This window comes from Alosa pseudoharengus, unplaced genomic scaffold (genome assembly GCF_046254945.1).
Source record: "Alosa pseudoharengus isolate Yale_2024_CS ecotype anadromous, Long Island Sound unplaced genomic scaffold, YU_APseudo_1.1 YU_APseudo_1.1_scf_4, whole genome shotgun sequence".
In the NCBI taxonomy this organism is placed as follows: domain Eukaryota; kingdom Metazoa; phylum Chordata; class Actinopteri; order Clupeiformes; family Clupeidae; genus Alosa; species Alosa pseudoharengus.
The window spans coordinates 26975731-26993620 of NW_027468774.1; the positions used below are offsets into that span (position 1 = coordinate 26975731).

At 42.7% G+C, this 17890-nt stretch overlaps 1 protein-coding gene across 1 annotated transcript; it reads left to right on the top strand.

The window, feature by feature from the left end:
* Positions 1-417: 417 nt before the first annotated feature.
* LOC143102203 (transmembrane protein 184B-like) lies at positions 418-16966 on the top strand. Its single transcript, XM_076265663.1, has 9 exons — positions 418-1113; positions 3168-3404; positions 4752-4917; positions 7926-8016; positions 8237-8312; positions 8415-8506; positions 10165-10334; positions 12102-12296; positions 14077-16966. The coding sequence occupies exons 2-9, from the start codon at positions 3168-3170 to the stop codon at positions 14304-14306; spliced, it is 1257 nt and encodes a 418-aa protein (XP_076121778.1). The 5' UTR covers positions 418-1113; the 3' UTR covers positions 14307-16966.
* Positions 16967-17890: the final 924 nt, after the last annotated feature.

The following is a 17890-nucleotide window of genomic DNA, read 5'->3' on the forward strand; positions in this document are numbered from 1 at the left end:
GATCTCGTTCACATCCAGCTTATTTTTGCTCTGTAGACTTGGCTCAGTCAGCCCACACGATCAGACTTCAGGCAAGCAACAAACTGGACCAGCTGGCACCAACATTCTAAAGGGGGATTACATCACCTGGCCTATTTTATGACAAGCCGTTTCAAAAGGCTATATGAAATGAATGCCCTGTAGAGATCAGATCATAGCTACGTTTGATCCATAAAACGAAGGTTAACGACTTTGACAAGTAGACCAAATGTAATGACTACTGACAAAAAGTGGTTGGATTCTATTTGAGTTGTGAGTGACTGGATTTAAAGCATAAACATAAAACCAGAGTCGAAACGGCTTATCATATTTAGCAGTGCGCCTGCGCAAATGAATAGACGTGGTCAGATCAGTCCGAGCAAAGTAACCAACGCAACGTTACATTCATTTCTATCAGGGTCCATGAGAGTGGGAAAGAATCGGAATCGTAGAGAAAGGTGTTGGTGTTTTTCAGATCAAATGGGATCAGTCGAGGTCCTCAAAGGAAAACATTAGCTTTTTTATTCTCATTCTGGTAGAAATGTGTTTATGACAAGGGATTCCTCGTTAGACCAAGTAGAAGGTGGTAAGGTAACGTAAATGGAAATAGTTGGCTAGCTAACAGTTAGCCAAACAAGCTAGCTGCTAACTGGAGATCAAATATGGCTAGAGCGATATCTTGGGTTTGTCTAGTCAGATAGATAATTGGCTAGTTAGCACACCCACCATATTCAGTCAACTTGTCTTGTTTATTGCAATGTTTAATTTAGTCACCATTAGGCATTATTATTTATGATGTAGTTAAGAATCTACAAGTTAAGGGTATAAGCTAACAGTTGCTAGCTATCGCTAACTTAAGTTACCTGCCGTCACAACTGTACGTTAACGTTACCGTTATTTACGGTCAGCATCGTCAGCCGTCTTCGGCCCAAAACAGCTCAGGCCAGCGAAGCATTTCTTCAAAAATGGTTTTCAGCAAGTTTGCAGAATAGGCTGGCTTAATGCAATCTTATATACGAGAAGAAATCTCAGGTTAATTTTAACGGGGTTCAGACGGACGCAACGTCAGGAAACCAGCCCACTGCCGCAGAAAAGGTAACGTAAGACCGCAAAGCCTTTTCAGTAAAATTATTAAAAACCTATCCATGTGACACGGAACATGCACCGAATAATTGCTAATGCTAACTGAGAGAGGCCGCTATCTGTCTATTCACATATATTTTGTTTTACCACGTATGATATTAAAGGTGAACATCAACGTTTGATATTAATGTTTAATTAGCCATCTAATATTCTCGTCTGTCGCTAAATGAAAGGCGTAACGTTTACGTTAGGCTAACTTCATGCTTGCACGTTAATTTAATTATAACGTTAACCTCATATGAAAGCAATTTTTCGATAAATCTTTATTAATTATTTATTTAGCACTGGCGTCTTGGTGGTTTTCTTTTCTAACAAAATATTCTGCCTGGTTAAAACCCAGATTGGTCGGGTCTGGGTACTGTAAACCAGCAATAATCTGCGCTGTCTATTTACCGATTTTCTCAAGCAATCAGTATGTTGTAGTGAATACCAGCATGTTGCTTCATACGAGCGATTCATCTAGTCAGCTGGTGTGTGGAAATGGCTCGTAAGATAATGATGTAGGCCTACGCCAGATGTGTTTTTTAAAGATGTGTGGTTTTTTTTTTTTTTTTAAATCCCCACCCCTATCTCCGTTCTTGTCACAGAACTGTAAATTGTGTTTTGACCACAGTGTCATTGCACTTTGTTGTGTATTTTTGATTGCCTTTGGATAGTTAACCCAATCATAACAATAGAAACACGTTTAACGTTGTTCTTATTTCCCTTTGACATTATTAGCCTTACTTATTTGTGGGAAAAACACATTTTGTTTGCTGACGTGTATATACTCAATACGTAATTTGTCTTATTGCTAAAATATTTTTCCTTCACGCTGGTATGGCAACTTGACTGGCAGGACTTATGCATCGTTGCTTATTAAGAAGGCAACTGTGTCTCAGTCATATAATTATTAGGCCTATATGTTGCAGTTGCATTCAGTACAACAGCACTTTAAAATGGAGGGATTCATGTTTAACCTACATATCAAAGATTACTTTCTGTAAAGTAACTAAGTAAAAAGAAGTAGGTAGACAGGCCCTGGCTTCACAGAAAGCCCAGTTATGTAACACTGCCAGCCGTGAGATTGAAAATGAACATCTTCCACTTGGCTCTAAATAGTTTGTAATCAGACCCTTGTCATCATCAAATCGGTAAAATGCATGGAAGGCTGCCATATCCTTGATGTAAGAAACCATAACTGCAATTTGGTTCGTTAGTCATGGATGATTTGTAGATCATTGTAGTTCTTTGTCTTTGAGATGCTGCACTGAAATGCAGTAAGTGTTATTTGTGCAGTACAAGGATTTGTGTACAGTATAGGATCATGTTTATTGTCTGTTTGACATTCATACTGCTTTGGAAACAATGATCCCATATGCTACAGAAACTATATTTTGGAGATATTAGATTTTGAGATTAATATAAAATCCATCGTCCTCCTCTCAGATCTGAATTCTGTGCAGTCAGATTCCTTTATTTCCCAAATGAATAAAATATGTTGTGCGCAAACAAACAAACTAACAATTCTATCTATCTATCTATCTATCTATCTATCTATCTATCTATCTATCTATCTATCTATCTATCTATCAATCAATCAATCAATATCTGGACATTTATTTTTTTCCCCTTTAAACTTTGATCTAGGAGTAGTAGTCACAATGGAGGTTTTGGTGTAATCATGTGAAATACTTTGAAATGTAAAGAAAAGGTTTTCAAGTGATGTATTTTATAGTATGCCAGTGTGAATCAAAATCCTAGTTCTTTGAATGGCTGGACTGATTGACCAGGAATCTTTAGTCAGTCAGTTATTGACTGACTAAAGATTAGAGCTGTACGACATCATCAAAATCTTGACGAAATATGATCAAAAAAACAAAACAAAAATAGAAATAAAAATCAGATTGAACATTTTGAATCAGTTCATCCCTTTTAATAAACTCTTAAACAAGTTCATTTTACAAAAGGAATGTTTAGGATCATGATAACCTGGTTTCCTAACCACCTGATTGGCTCTCTCTCAGATGCAACAGCTGTGGAGGCGCGATGTACCTCTGGAAAGGGTGGGAAATGACTCGCCAGTGGGCATTGCACCGATACCCCCAGCGTCCGCCGCAGCCCCCGGGGGCCCTAACATGTCCTGGGTGCCCGAGGCACCCCAGATCGTCACCCCAGACAATCCCATGTTTCTCATGACCTCAGCGGCCCAGACCATATCAGGCTTTTTTGTGTGGACTGCCCTCCTGTTGACCTGCCACCAGGTAAGCACATTGCATGCACTCATAGACACACATACACACACACATTGCTCTTGCCTTAGGCTCAAGGTATGCTTGGATTTTAAAAGTAAGAAATTGTAGCTGGACTATCCTAAGAATTCAAAGTCTTACATTTCCGCAGCCCCTGTCAGTACTTCCTTTTATTATGTGATGCAGAGAATGCACTTTCAAGCAAACCTGTTGTATTAGAGAGTAATATTAGTAGTTAGTAGTATTTCCCTGGCTTTGGCAGGAAACCTAGCATGTGAAAGGCTGTTAATGATGCCACAGGAAATCAGTTAACCTCGAGTTTCTACAGCAACTGATTTGACCTCACATCTGTTTCCGCTCGATGCAGAGGTTATGCTAGCGATTTTGTTTTCTTGAGTCGAGACTCTGCTTGTCTCTCCAAATAATGGCTGAAGATGAACCGTTGCTCTGACAACAGGTGCGCCTGCTTTGCGATGACATCAGAGAGCAGAGAGGAGTTGCCTAGCAACGGCCCTCTGCTGCACATTGCTTTCCGTGTGCTGCTGATTGTTTGCTCCCACGAAGGTGTGTGTGTGTGTTGACTTGGAAAGGTGATAGGTGGGTCATTGTGTGGAGAGAGATGCCTTAGACAAAAGGAGCTGATGACGCATAGCTCCTCTGGCGCTTTAGATATATACAAAAATGGACTGTTGTCAGGTCCAACAGGAACCCTGTTAAACACGCAACGACAACCCCCTCACTCCCAGACCCCTCAGCCAACAACCTCTCTCCACCCCACACATACTAACACAAACACAGACGTCAGCCCAACAAACATCAGCTGTGCACCAGACAGGACTACACCACATACACCTCCTGTTGACTCGGTCTTCAGGATGTGGGCTGTGAGGCAGGCAGGCAGGCAGGCGTGTGCTTCTGCGAAAGCAAGCAAACACCCTCTGATTAATTTCACAGATTAGATTTGATTCGCCAAGGCTGCTGCTGGTCGCTGTCATGGCGATTACGTAACACGCTGCATTTCGAGGTTAGAAAACAAAATATTATCCTGCCCAGAGCGTGTGAGAGAGCAGGTTTGTCACCTGAGTCAGAGGTAGCTTTGTGAGCCACTCATGCCCCCAATTTGCCCTCTGTATCACAAGCATATTTTCCATGCAATGTTGCAGGCGTCTGGTCTGTACACACACCTGAAAAAGAAAGAGAACTGAAGGCTATTTTCTGCTTTGGCTCTTGGAAATTATTTTAGGATTAGTTTCCTGATCCCTATTGCTGACATTTCTGGTGTTTATTTTGTGTGTGTGATGTGTGTGTGTGTGTGTGTGTGTGTGTGTGTGTGTGTGTATGTGTGTGTGCACCTCTCAGATCTACATGCACCTGCGCTACTACAGTTCGCCCAATGAGCAACGGCACATAGTGCGCATCCTCTTCATCGTGCCCATCTATGCCTTTGACTCGTGGCTCAGCCTGCTCTTCTTCACCAACGAGGAGTACTACGTCTACTTCGACACGGTCCGTGACTGCTATGAGGGTGAGTGCGCCTCCCTGTTGGGATGGGGTCGGATGGGGTGGGGCTGGGGGGTGATTAGGTTTTTCTAGGAGTACCAGCAGATGGTGAAGGGGGGAGCTCCAAGATCCCAATCTCTTGCTTGAGTGTTGCTCTGCTTGTTTGTTTCTTAGTTTGTCGGTCTCAAATCAAAATTTGAAGGGAGATGACAACATAGTATAATGGATCAGTTATCACACCTCAGAACTGAAAAAGTATAGAAAAAGTATAGGCAGTCCATATGTCTGCCTGTTTGGTTAAGATTTATCACAAAAGTGGTGTGGAGTGTTCAAGACAAGCAGTGTTTTATATTTGTGATGAAGCTCAAATACAGTACAAATGAGTTGATGGGAGTAGATTGTTCTTGTGTGTTATTTGGTGTTATGGTAACAGATAAGAGTTTGCTGACAGAAGCACTAACCATACGTTAAGCCAGTTTGGATAAAAGTTGTTTCTGCATCTTCAGAACTGTAACTATCCCACATTATCCAAGTCGTGTTCAGTATCATTTCAACACATTTACAGAAATATTCCACATTGATATTTAACCAAAACATCCCAAAATGGCACCTAGCCTGTTTCCATAACAGAGTCACAGGCTATTGTTTTGTCTTGTCACTCAACCATTGGTTGCTCACATGAGTCTCACATGGGCAGTTTACACGCAAACCATATGCTGCTTTCTGAGCAAAGCACAGCACAGGACCGCTCATCCACTCCCACCTACTCAGTCCACAGTGGTGTGCATGGCTGAGGCATTACATTTGCATGCATGCATGCATGTGTGTGCCTGTGTGTGTGCGTATGGGAATGTACGTGGTCCCTGCAACAGATGGCCCTCCGTCTCTGTCTGCCTTTATGAGGGCGGCCATCTTTGTTCTCCTGTTTTGTTTCCAAGGCCTGCTGGGATGGCTGGGAAGGGCAAGCGCAATGCCTAGCAACCACATGCAAACAGACAAGTGTCAGCCGTTCTAGGAGTTCATCAAGCATTTTTTTCACATTGGGGAGAAAAGAAAAAGGTTCGATGGGCCCTTTTCTGCAGTCCGATGCAAGTTTCCATAGTTATGGCAGCACTGGTTCTCCACCTTTAGGACAGAAAAAAGGCCAAATCTCAGGCATCCCATTACCAATGCCAGCAGGTGGCTGGGCCGTCTTAAGCCAGCTTGAGTCCTGCCATTGTCTTTTGGGCACATTGGAGATGAATCAGAGGGCACTTGGCACTCCCACTCTGTGTGTGTTTTCCCCTGTCCGTGTGGGCCAGCCTTCTTTGTGTTGGTCCTGGTAGTGAACCTCTGGGCCACTCGCTGCCCTTCCCCCACTCTCCTTTACGCCCCCTGTCACTCACACGTTCACAGCCAGCTTTTTTTGCAAAGACTCTCTGCATCTATTGACAAGTCGCCAGCTTTGACTGCATGCTTTTAGCTCTATGGCATCAAAAGACACATTTTTAGAATAGCCTCTTCAACAAAGGGCTGCCATGTTTGTTGGTTTGTTTGTTTGTGGAACACTGACTGAAGCGGACGTGCTAATAGCTTTTACAGTGACTTGGTGCTCTGTGTTTGTGTGTGTGTGTGAGTGTGTGAGAAAACACTGGAAGTGACAGTATGGGAGCTGACAGCTCGGCTCGGTCTGGCCGCAGTCGGCCCCCACTCTGGCTTACGCTGCACATGGCAGAGGAAACGTGCAGCAGCTGTGGCCCCGGGGCATCGTGGGGGCTAAAGATAGAGAGAGGGCGACCAGTGGTAACGAACGGACGAGTCGTGCCGCACGCAGTCACAGATGCAGACGTGCCGACACACAGCGGCCCACATCAGCAACCAGCGCACAACACAACACATGCTAGCCACATGCTGCCCAGGGATTCTGCTTCCTATTCTTTTTTGAAATGTTATCACTCTCTGTCTCTCTTTTTCTCTGTCTCTCTTGCTCTCTCTCTCACCCTCCCACCTCGTCCTCTGTTTCTCTGTCCCTCTCACTCCCTCACATTCTGTCGCTGTTGTGTAGACTGAATGAGGCAAGCTATTTGAGCTTTTGTGTGTGTGTGTGTGCCCTGAGAAGTAAACAATAAATGGCACATCAAAGGATGCAGACAGAGGCCTGTTTGTGTTAATGTTAAAGGCCAGTGTTTTGGTCTGCAGGTCTTCTTTAGGTTAAAGCCCCAAGGCCCTATTAAACGACACCTCTATAATTTAGCCACCACTTCACACCTGGAAAGCAAAGGCAGACAGTCAACCCGCTAAGAGGGTCACAGGGCCATAAAGGCCTCTTGACAGAACTTCTCATATGTTGCAAGGTACCACCACTGTGTAAATCTGCTACAAACGCACTTCAATGGCAAAGAAATATACCCTCTTTACCTGGATATTGAACGCTTTAAGAGCTTTTCAGACATGGGCAGAAGAAACTAATGGTACAAATTCAAGACAGTGAGGGAGAGAGAAGAAAAATATTAGCCATTTGTTTTCTTTATTTACTTTCTTTGGTCACTGCTGGCCACTGGATAGCACAGATGTGGAAAGTGACCCAGACAGCGGTGAAATGGTTGTATGCGCGCGCTGCGAGCACCGCTGAAGAGTATTAGACCTGGCAGTGTTGATCCTAGCAAGAATGGATAGCGCTTAACTGCCCCGGGGCCACGGCAGACAATGACCCCGCTGTGCGTGACTGGACTCTGTAAAGTGCACAGAAGCAGTTGAGCAATAACAACATTAATCTCATGTAGAGAGAGAGAGAGAGAGAGAGAGAGAGAGAGGTTTGTGAGGAGGAGAAGAGAGGCCCCTGTCTATTGACGGTTTTTATCTGGCCATGTTCCCACTGATAACATTTTTTGCACATCCACAGGAGTATGGTGGAGATTTTCTTTGTTGTGTGCCAACTATTTAGACTTGCACCTGTACCAACAGCTTTGAATAGGCTATTGTGTGATGCATACTGTATACTTTGTGTGTTGACACTATGTACTAAAAATAAGTGTTTGTGTCTCTTGCCTGCAGCATTTGTCATCTACAACTTCCTCAGCCTGTGCTATGAGTACCTTGGAGGGGAGAGTGCCATCATGGCAGAAATCCGAGGGAAGCCTATTGAGTAAGTGAAGCTGCTTGTTCTTCCCTCCCCTCTTTTTTTCCTCACTCTCCCTCTCTCTCACACACACCCAACCACAGGCGTCTGTTCTGTAATTATACTCCTGTTATTGTAAACATTGTGATTAGGCCATTTACATTAACCTTTGCTATCATAGCTTGCTTTGCTGTAATCGTCCATGTTTGGAAGTCCGTGTTAGCCATTCTCCTCTCCTCTTCTCCAGGTCCAGCTGTGTTTATGGGACATGCTGCCTTTGGGGAAGAACCTATTCGATCGGCTTCCTCCGATTCTGTAAACAGGTATGAACTGTATGTAATGAGGACACACACGCCAGGCTTGTAGGTATTTTTTTCCCCGCTGCTGATGTCTATTTCGTCTGTGTCTCCTGTCGGTGCCCTCAGGCGACGTTGCAGTTCTGCGTTGTGAAGCCTCTGATGGCCATGATTACAGTCATCCTGCAGGCCTTCGGGAAGTACAGAGACGGCGACTTCAAGTAGGCATACATCTTATCTCTGCTCTCGCCTCAGTCCAAATTTTAAAGAAAAGTATGCTTGTGTGAAAGTGAAACCTGTCCAAAAAACTCCAGATTTCATGATTAGTTGACTTTAGTCTGTTTAAAATGGCAATACAATTTAAAATGGAAATGGACATACAGTATATGATATCTTTATTTGACAAAGTGCACAGTGGTGTTTAATGTGTCTGGACATTGGGACTGTTGTTGAAAAGTATAGTGATGTTGGTACTGATTAATGTATAGTAAGCCAGTAAGCAAGAGCTGTGTTGAGTGCTCTTTTAATGGTGGTCAATAAGCGCTTTCAGACATACGTGTAAGACCGGAGGTTCTGCCGATGTTAAACGGTGGGGCCGTATATCTGAACGACATAACCGGTCATATGGAAGTCCGAATTTAGCCGGTTGTTCTACTGTTCCCCCCCTAGTATTTCCTCCGGACATTATGTAAATGTGCTGTGTCTGAACAAGGCGTAGAACATGCGGTTAAAATTCACACCTAGTGAGAGGGCGTGTTGGTGACGTTTCTTTCGTGCGTCCATGTGGTTAGATCTGACTTAAATGCCAGTGTTATGATGGAGTGGCATAGTGCTGTCCAGAAAATCTCCGACCTGGAAAGATGCAGACATCACGGAGCTACTGTCCATGAGGGCATACAACATTTTGATAGAACACATGAAGGGAATGGCACGTTGTAGCCTACAACTGCATGGCAAGGCCAAACGAATTCAAAAGACTGATAAGCAGAAGGCGCTGAAAAGGCAGTAGCCTACAGCGATGTCGTTGACGACAAGGAGTATTTAATAAATTGTTAGCCAACACGGTTTTCTGTTCATTGATAGCCTTCTCATGGCCTGCTGAGCTAGCTGATATTTGTTGAGCATATATGCCTAGAAAATGAAAATGAAGAAAACTTTGTTCCAAGCTCCTTACGTAAAAGCAATAGACACATGGGGAGAGGATGCTTTTGGGAAAAAATAAACCATGAAAAAATGAACTTCACTGTTATGTTAGTATTTTGTTTGTTGCTTAAAAAAAACGTTGTATGATGGCCTTGAAGTCTTTAGTGAGCCTACTGAATTGGCTGGTAGCCTACCATAAAGTTTGTGCATGCTCTCTCTCTCCAACGCAAACCAGATTCTGGTACAACGTTGAAAACAGATTATGTGTTTATTCGAAGCACACATACAAATACTGTAGTTCAATTTCAAGTGCGCACTTAAGTATTAGCCTACGCACAATAGATTTCTGTTCTTTAGCCTACATAATGCATAGGCTACACTTTGTAAACAAAAAGCAGCTGTGACAGGCAGCGGCCGCATATATTCTGCGTCATATCTCGCATCTTGTGAACTCTACAAGCCCCCACCCCTCACTCGACAACCACACGGAGATTCTGTAATGTGCTTGTATGTCGTTCACACATACGTCCGTATAAGGTCAGTATAAGGTCCGCAGGTTAGCATCATATCTGAATCATCCGAAGGGTAGGACCTCCGTTTGACAAACCTCCGCATATACTCCGGAGGTTATATCTGAAAGCGCTTATTGATGCTAAATGCCATCACATTAAGGTCCTCAAATTGGTCTGTGACGAGGTATTTTTAACTCTCCCTCTCTGATGTCTCCTGTCTACAGTGTGGCCAGTGGCTATCTCTACGTGACCATCATCTACAATATCTCTGTCAGCCTGTCCCTCTATGCACTCTTCCTCTTCTACTTCGCCACCCGAGAGCTGCTCGTCCCCTATAGCCCCGTGCTCAAGTTCTTCATGGTCAAGTCCGTCATCTTCCTCTCCTTCTGGCAAGGTAAGAACCCCCCCCCCCCCCTTTGTCACTCTTACTGCTTTTCATTCAGTAAGTTTGATGTAGTCCCCTCTGTAGGGCTCCCTAGATGGAGTCCCCACCCCATTTCACTGTAGTTGTACCTCTACAATCCCATATGACATAGATAAATTACTTGGGCCTGAATTTGAAAGCTGAGGACATTAAAAGGCCATTCATGCCTAGCTTTATTGTAAACTGATAGTCTGGAGGATTAAGAAGACTTATTTGATCTTGGCAACATTCATAATTCTGAACTAAACAACATTGGGGTGCTAAAGACCGGTTACAAAACAATGGTAAGCAGGTGCATCTATTTTTCCTGCTGGACATTTGTGCTTATACTTACATTAGTAAACGGTGCACTGGTCAAGGCGGCGTGAACTAGTTCACAAATGATTAGACACTAAAGGAAATTGGGTTACCTGGGAGCTTACAAAGAGTGCCACAGCAACTGCTTTGAAGGAGGCTACCTGGACTTGCCAATCAGCCAGCTTGATGAGATGAGATATGAAAAGGTTTCTGCAATCAACGCCAGAGCCAGGCCGATACCGATTTCGATATTTGAGGATTTCATTATCTGGTATCCAAATGAAAGGCTCACCATTGCCACAAAAAAAAGTTTCAAGGTTCACATTATGCTTTGTGATAATATTTTTTGTGTTCTTTACACACCGTTAACAGCATTAAACAGTGCGATACTTTGTGTGATTGGAAAGGAAAATTGCATAATGTAAGATAACGATATGATTCATACTCCCATATGAATACATGTCTGCGTTGCGTCTGCGTAACAGCTCCATTGCATGTTGATTTTCATTTCGCCACCCATATTAAAGGAGAAATCTGGCGAGTTTTCACATAGATCTCCGTTTCTCAAGGTCACCGAGTACTGTTGGTGAACACAGCTACAGCGCTACAGTCTGGGGGCATGTACATGGGAGCTCACGGACATGCCCCCAGAGTGTAGCACTTTAGTTTACCTATTACCGTTTTTTTCTGTACCGACAGTACTACCGATTGTTTTACCAAGTACCATTTTTTTTCTGTACCGACAGTACTTGGTGACTCCGAGAAACGGATATCTTTGTGAAAACAAGCCAGATTTCTCCTTCAATAGGTTACAGCAGCCACAGTGCCTCTGCCATATCCGCATCTCAGGCACGGCTTGAACCGTGCTGCAACCTCGACCCAGCTTATAGAGAATAGAAGGGAACCATATTTTTTCAACTTCATGTGAGCAGTTCTGTGAAGAAATACACTGAAAAAACCAGTAGACCAATTTCACAGTGTCCAGGTGTCCGGCCTCATTGATGTTAATGATGCCTTAATTGGCAGGGTAAAACGTCTTCCTCTATTCAGTCTTTCCTGTGGACTTTTCTTTTGCTGTCTATGGGACAGTGCTCTTCCACAGGAAGTTGATTTACACAGCGGCTCATCTTGTGAAATGGGCTAATCGGGGAAAAGGGGAAGTGGAGGCTACATGTGTGCTATGAATTTAGCAGAAATAGGGTGACCACACACCAGACTCTGAAATGGAGAAGTTGTGTCTAAAAGTGAGGACAAATTGGCCGAAATGACGATCAGTATTTGGCTTTCCTTTACTGAATTTTTAAACAGTTATCGGCCGTTGAACGCTGATACCCATAGATCGGCAAATAGCTAATATCGGCCGATAATATCAGCATATTGATTCATCGGTCAGGCTCTAAACAACACCCCACCATGCTTCCCCTCCCTCCTGTGTGTCAGGCATGCTGCTGGCCATCCTGGAGAAGTGCGGTGCCATCCCGCAGATCCACGCCCCGAACGTGTCGGTGGGCGAGGGCACCGTTGCCGCTGGCTACCAGAACTTCATCATCTGCATCGAGATGTTCTTCGCCGCCCTCGCGCTGCGCCACGCCTTCACCTACAAGGTCTACATGGACAAGCGGCTGGACTCCCATGGTGAGTAAACCCAGCTAAGACAGAGACTTACTTGTATGGAGTGATCTTAAATGGTGCTGTTGAAGGCTTAAGGCAGGTTGGGGGAATATGTTATTTACATGTCACTGTTTAAATTCTAAGTTTTAAAGACCCTGTAAACCAAGAATAAATGATGTGTTCTGAGTTTGTCACATAAATAAATCTGAATGAACGAAACAATTGCCAAGTATACCCAGTTAGGTGTCAAATTCATGAAACATTGTATACTTTGCTCTCAAATCCTGTGAGCAGGTCCACTGACTGTTGAAGTGCTGCTTTCAACTGTATCACATATTTGTTCCAACCATTATATAAACCAGCTGACTAATTAGTACAAGTCTTCAGCCAGATGGAAAAGCTAATTAGTGACACCTGTTAAGTGCACAGAGTATGCATCCTTTGCTAATCTACTGCAGAAAGCAGATTTTTCACAATACTTTTAGTTTTGTAATGTATACAACGAATCACCGATGGTTTATAGGATCTTCAAAATTCTGGCATCCAGGGAAGATTCATCTAGAATATGAAGGCATGGCAAACACCCGAACACTTATTCCGAACAGGAAACCGCACATCAGCGGCGACATGAGTGTGGGTCACATTGGTTTCGACATTGGATTACATTAGGTTCCATTGATTTCAATACAACCCCACACACCAGCGTCAAGCTTTGCTACCGCGGCCATGTCGATTACGATTCAGTTCTATTTTTGTTGGTGCCGCTCAATAAAATCCATTGTTTCTCGGCTGCATATCAGTTAAAAATGTGCATGGCAAGTGACCGCGTTCCCTCAGCACTTTAAAGGGAGGGATTATGGTATGTGGGGAACTCATCGCATCAATACCCCTTTTCTGGGCCGTTCAAAAAAATTGTGTAGCAAAACAAGTTATGAAAAAAGTGTAACTTAAAGGTCTAACTCTACAATTCAGGACCACACTGTTCAGTCTTTTCACATTTTCAGAAATACTTTCAGGCGTTTCCAAACAAATATCTGATTTTGGTTGGCAAAGTCTTGAAGGAATGCTTATATTCTATTTTATGGTTCCAGCATTGTACCCTTTGTTCTCTTGCTGACTTGTCCTTTCTCTTCTCTACCTCTCTCCCTCCTCCCATCCATCCTTTTGTATTCCTTGCCATATCCTTTCTCCTCCCTCTATTTTTACTTTTTCACTCCCTCCATACTTTTAATGCATTCCTTTTATCCCTTTTTGTCTCTTATAAAAAATCCTGTTCCTATTTTCCCTCAACACATACTTTACTTTTGTGAAACCCTTCCTCCTATATTATTCTCCCCGTTCCCCTCTTTCTCTCTTTGCTGCACTATAAGGCCCAGTCCCTAACTATGGACAGTACGGTAGGTTGAATTCTAGATTGTGTACCCAGTGAACCATTTTTGCTTTATGCTGCTGTTTTTTTGAGTATCTTTGTTATATTTTAATTTGGCCTTCCAGTGTGTGTTATTTCTCATTTCCATCGTGCAGAATATTTCCGTTTTGTTTTAGCATTGTTTCATTTTTTTTTTTTTTTTTTTGGATTATTTTATAGTTGATGTTCAGTCTTATTTGGTATGTGGTCATCGATGTGTCATGGACACTTCGGACATGTTATTCCATTTTGTTTTTTTAATTCATCCTCTATTACAGTTTGCCATTGTTCTCACACAACTCTTTCTTTCTTTCTCTCTCTCTCTCTCTCTCTCTCTCTCTCTTTCTCCCCCCCCCCCCCCCCCCCCCCCACCACCACTCTACCATGCTCCAACAGGCCGCTGTGCCCCCATGAAGAGCATCTCCAGCAGCCTGAAGGAGACCATGAACCCCGGGGACATGGTGCAGGACGCCATCCACAACTTCTCTCCAGCCTACCAGCAGTACACACAGCAGTCCACGCTGGAGCAGCACGGGGGCCCGCCCGTCTCCCGCTCCCACAGCATGTGCAGCGCTCGCGGAGACAACGAGAAGACCCTGCTGCTGAGCTCCGATGATGAGTTCTGAGAATGGAGAGAGGGAAGGAAGGAAGGAAGGAGGAAAGAGGGGAGCTAGGAGAAGCAGGAAAGATCGGATCACTCTTAGGGGACCATGTGCTGGAGAACGAGAGAGAGAGAAAGACTTACAGAGAGGTATTGTGGCATAGTTGCGGGGGAGGCGACTTGGCAAATACACATGTACACACCCCCACACACAGACAGCCAGACACTTGCATACACTTAAAAGGGTCAAAACTAATACAGAGCTATGATCGGGATGTAAGCCATGTTTAATTTCACAAAAATGACACTACTGCTGGAGGGTGGTCACCAATGACACACGATGTGTTGGCAATCATTTTGCTGCTGTAATGCCTTATAACACATCAATATACACACACACACACTCTCGTATACACATAAACCCCGCTGAATATACACAGATTTTGTTCCTCATTGCAAATAATTATTAGTACACACAAATCTACAGTTCACTCTTGCTGGTTGTGCATACAAGCATTCCCTAGCACTTAATTTATCTTAATCCAGCTAATAGTTACTCTGTACATAGGATATTGCACATGACATTGCTGAGCTGCAACATGGTATAACATGGCTTTGAACCTCATAGACCCCCAGTTACTTAGGCTCAAATACACATTGACCTTGTGTTTCATACTGCATCATAGGTCCATACTGATATTAAGTGATCAGAAGACTACTGGCTGGAGAGGCACTAACCCAGTAGTCTGCATAGTCAGCTTCACACAGTTGTATACGTTGCCAGGCATAACCACACATGGATACCCAGGCACTTTCACTCTCTCAGCTATTCATTCAGGTGTGGACTGTGCTTTTAAAAACTCTACGAAGAAATATAGTGGCCAAATTGTGTGCACCTTGCCACCCTGCGTGCTCATCAAATGTATCCAGAAGTGAACTCTGTATGTATGAGATCATTAAGTTTGTTATTTTTGTTTTATATTTGTTTTGTTTTGTTTGTTGTTGTTTTTTATTTTCTATCATCAGAAGTGACCTCCCACCTGCGGGGCCTCACATGAGACATGTTGCCAAATACAGAGACCCTGTGTTCCTGACAGGGAGCTTCTGGTTTGATACTTTTGTCAGGGGGACAGGTACAGGTTCCCTGGGGGACCCATGATCTCAACTAGGGACATTTGTCTTTCCAGTTAATTTATGAAGTGACATTTTTAAAGATCTTTTGATTGTTGCAAATGTTTTGACTTGTGGTGCACCCGTCATCAGTCGTATCTTGTTTTGAAAGTGAGGGATGTAATTATTTTATTGTCTGTCCAGTTTGGGTTCTCTTGCAAAAACAAAAGACAGAGACTATACTCTCAATTGAGGGGTTTGAGGGAGGAAGGGAAATGTGGGGATGGGGGTGTTGTTATTATTATCCTGCAATGTTATTAATAATGTTGTTGTTCTTGTCTCTGGAGAACAGCTGGGCACGAGCGCTTTGGTGTGGGCGCTTCACAGCGTCCTGCAGGGAGATTACAGATTAAGAGAAGCGGAGCTCTTGGCGGAGCAGACGGGATTATAAATCCCGTAATTGGGGCATTATGCACGGGCATGTTATCAAGGCAAGCATTTGTGGCCACTACCAGTGTGTGGGGGGCTATGTAGGTTACGCTGTGCTGCTGTAGCCACTCAAGTAGGTTACATACAAGCAAAAACTCCATAGATAAGGCTTTACAGGCACTAGAGGCATTAGACCAGAGGTTGTTGATCACTGAAATGCTTTGCGGTTTGCAGGCTGAGGTGCTCGTTCACAACAAAATAGGGCATAGTTGGAACAGTGGTGGAAATGGACCATAGCATTTCCCTTGGCGTGTTTACAGCTGGGAACATGTAAATCTGTTGATTTATCAGCTTTTCAGGTTTACATCCTGAAAATGAGAGGAATTACAGGAATGTATGTAGGAGAGAATCTCATTGTCAACATGTTTCAAACACCAACAGGTCTGCCGTTTAAAAGAGGCAAGCCTATGAATTGTAACATAGTGACCATGTTGAGATGAGATGATCATATGTGAGGTATAACTACCCCAGGTTTAAAAAATAAATTTAAAAAAAGTTCAACAGTTCTCTCTATTTAGGCCTTCACATTTTCAGTTTATCAACTGAGAGGAGTTGATTCGCATTCAGGGTGTTATTTTTGAAGGGTGACATCTAGTGATCTGTTTTGGATTTGGTTGACCTTGTTTGGCGTGAAGTTATTGGTGTATACTTTTGTTTATCAAAAAACCTGTTTACCAGCTTAACTCAGTGGATGGATGAATTCAGTCTATTCATGATGAAGTTGAGACTCAAATGGCTGTCCTGCCTGTAGGCTAATGGAGAACTCTAATACATTCACATTGCAGCTCTTTTGTTACTGCTGTACCTGTCCCTGATAGTATCTAGATGAACCAGTCAGGTGTATTTTATTAAAAGAAAGGAATATATTATTGAACAGGTAGGATATTGTACATAATACTACAAAACAGTTGTGATGATTATAATTAAAAGCTCAGAGAACTCTGATAGTTTGGTACCGTCATTGATCCTTTTTTGCCTTTTTCTCCTTTTTAATATTGTTGTATTAATGCTTTAAACATTCTGCATCTATTTTTGTCATTGTGTGGTACCAACATTCAGAGAAATATAGACAAAATGAAACCATGACAGTGTTGTCTTTTTTCCTCCAAACTGTGAACTGGAATCAAGGTGGAAAGTTCATCATCATAATCGTCACTGCAGCTTGGATAAGCGCCTGACATTATCTGCATACTATGTACAGTATCTCATGTTGCATAGCTATTTGTTATTATTAATGAATAGACTTAGCAGCACCTAGACAATTGCAAAAATACCATTGTTGGCCTAAAACACATTTTTCAATAATTTGTATTCTCAAATTGATGTTTCATTTTAAAACTACACCACTTCAACACACATTTCCAATTTTGACCGTGTGTAAAATGGACTATCCTAAGTCCCTCTCTAATATGTTACAATTTTGATGTCGAAGAAAGCACCAAATTTTCCTAATTTTAATGGTATATATTTAAATAAAGACCAACTTTCTGTCTAACAAGTTCAGAAATATAACTGACCTGGTTGAAGTTATTTAGCAGAGGAAATACTTCAGATTTGCATCAAACTAACAATATTTTCAGATACAATTTGAACATCACAACAGGGATGCAAACTGCTCAAATTCAAAGTCACAGGCCTGTTCAGTTCAGGGTACTTTATGATAAGGATGTACTCAATTTTTTGTACCCCCTCACCTGTCAACATCCTTGTCATAATGGCTCGCTATCGTATAAATGAATCACAACAGTTCTCCATGAAACAGTTTTTGTCCAGCAGACAAAAGTATTTTGTTATGTATTGTACAATATTTGTATTGTTTTATAATGTATTATAATATATGTGTTGGGACTGAGCAGAAGCAGAATTAGGATATTTTTAAGTGAGAGATTGTGCTGACCAAGGATGGGCAAAAATACATCAAAATGTATTTTCCAGGAAACTATCAAATACCCTTATTTAAATGTATCAAATAAACTACAAAATACAGTAGTCATACCATGTATCAAAATA

What these genes read in the sequence shown, in the direction of transcription:
- LOC143102203 (XM_076265663.1), top strand. Translation starts at nt 3,168, where the DNA reads ATGCAACAGCTGTGGAGGCGCGATGTACCTCTGGAAAGGGTGGGAAAT. An exon ending in TCCTGTTGACCTGCCACCAG is followed by an intron (nt 3,405 to 4,751) that starts GTAAGCACATTG and finishes TGCACCTCTCAG; the next exon opens with ATCTACATGCACCTGCGCTA. An exon ending in GGTCCGTGACTGCTATGAGG is followed by an intron (nt 4,918 to 7,925) that starts GTGAGTGCGCCT and finishes TCTTGCCTGCAG; the next exon opens with CATTTGTCATCTACAACTTC.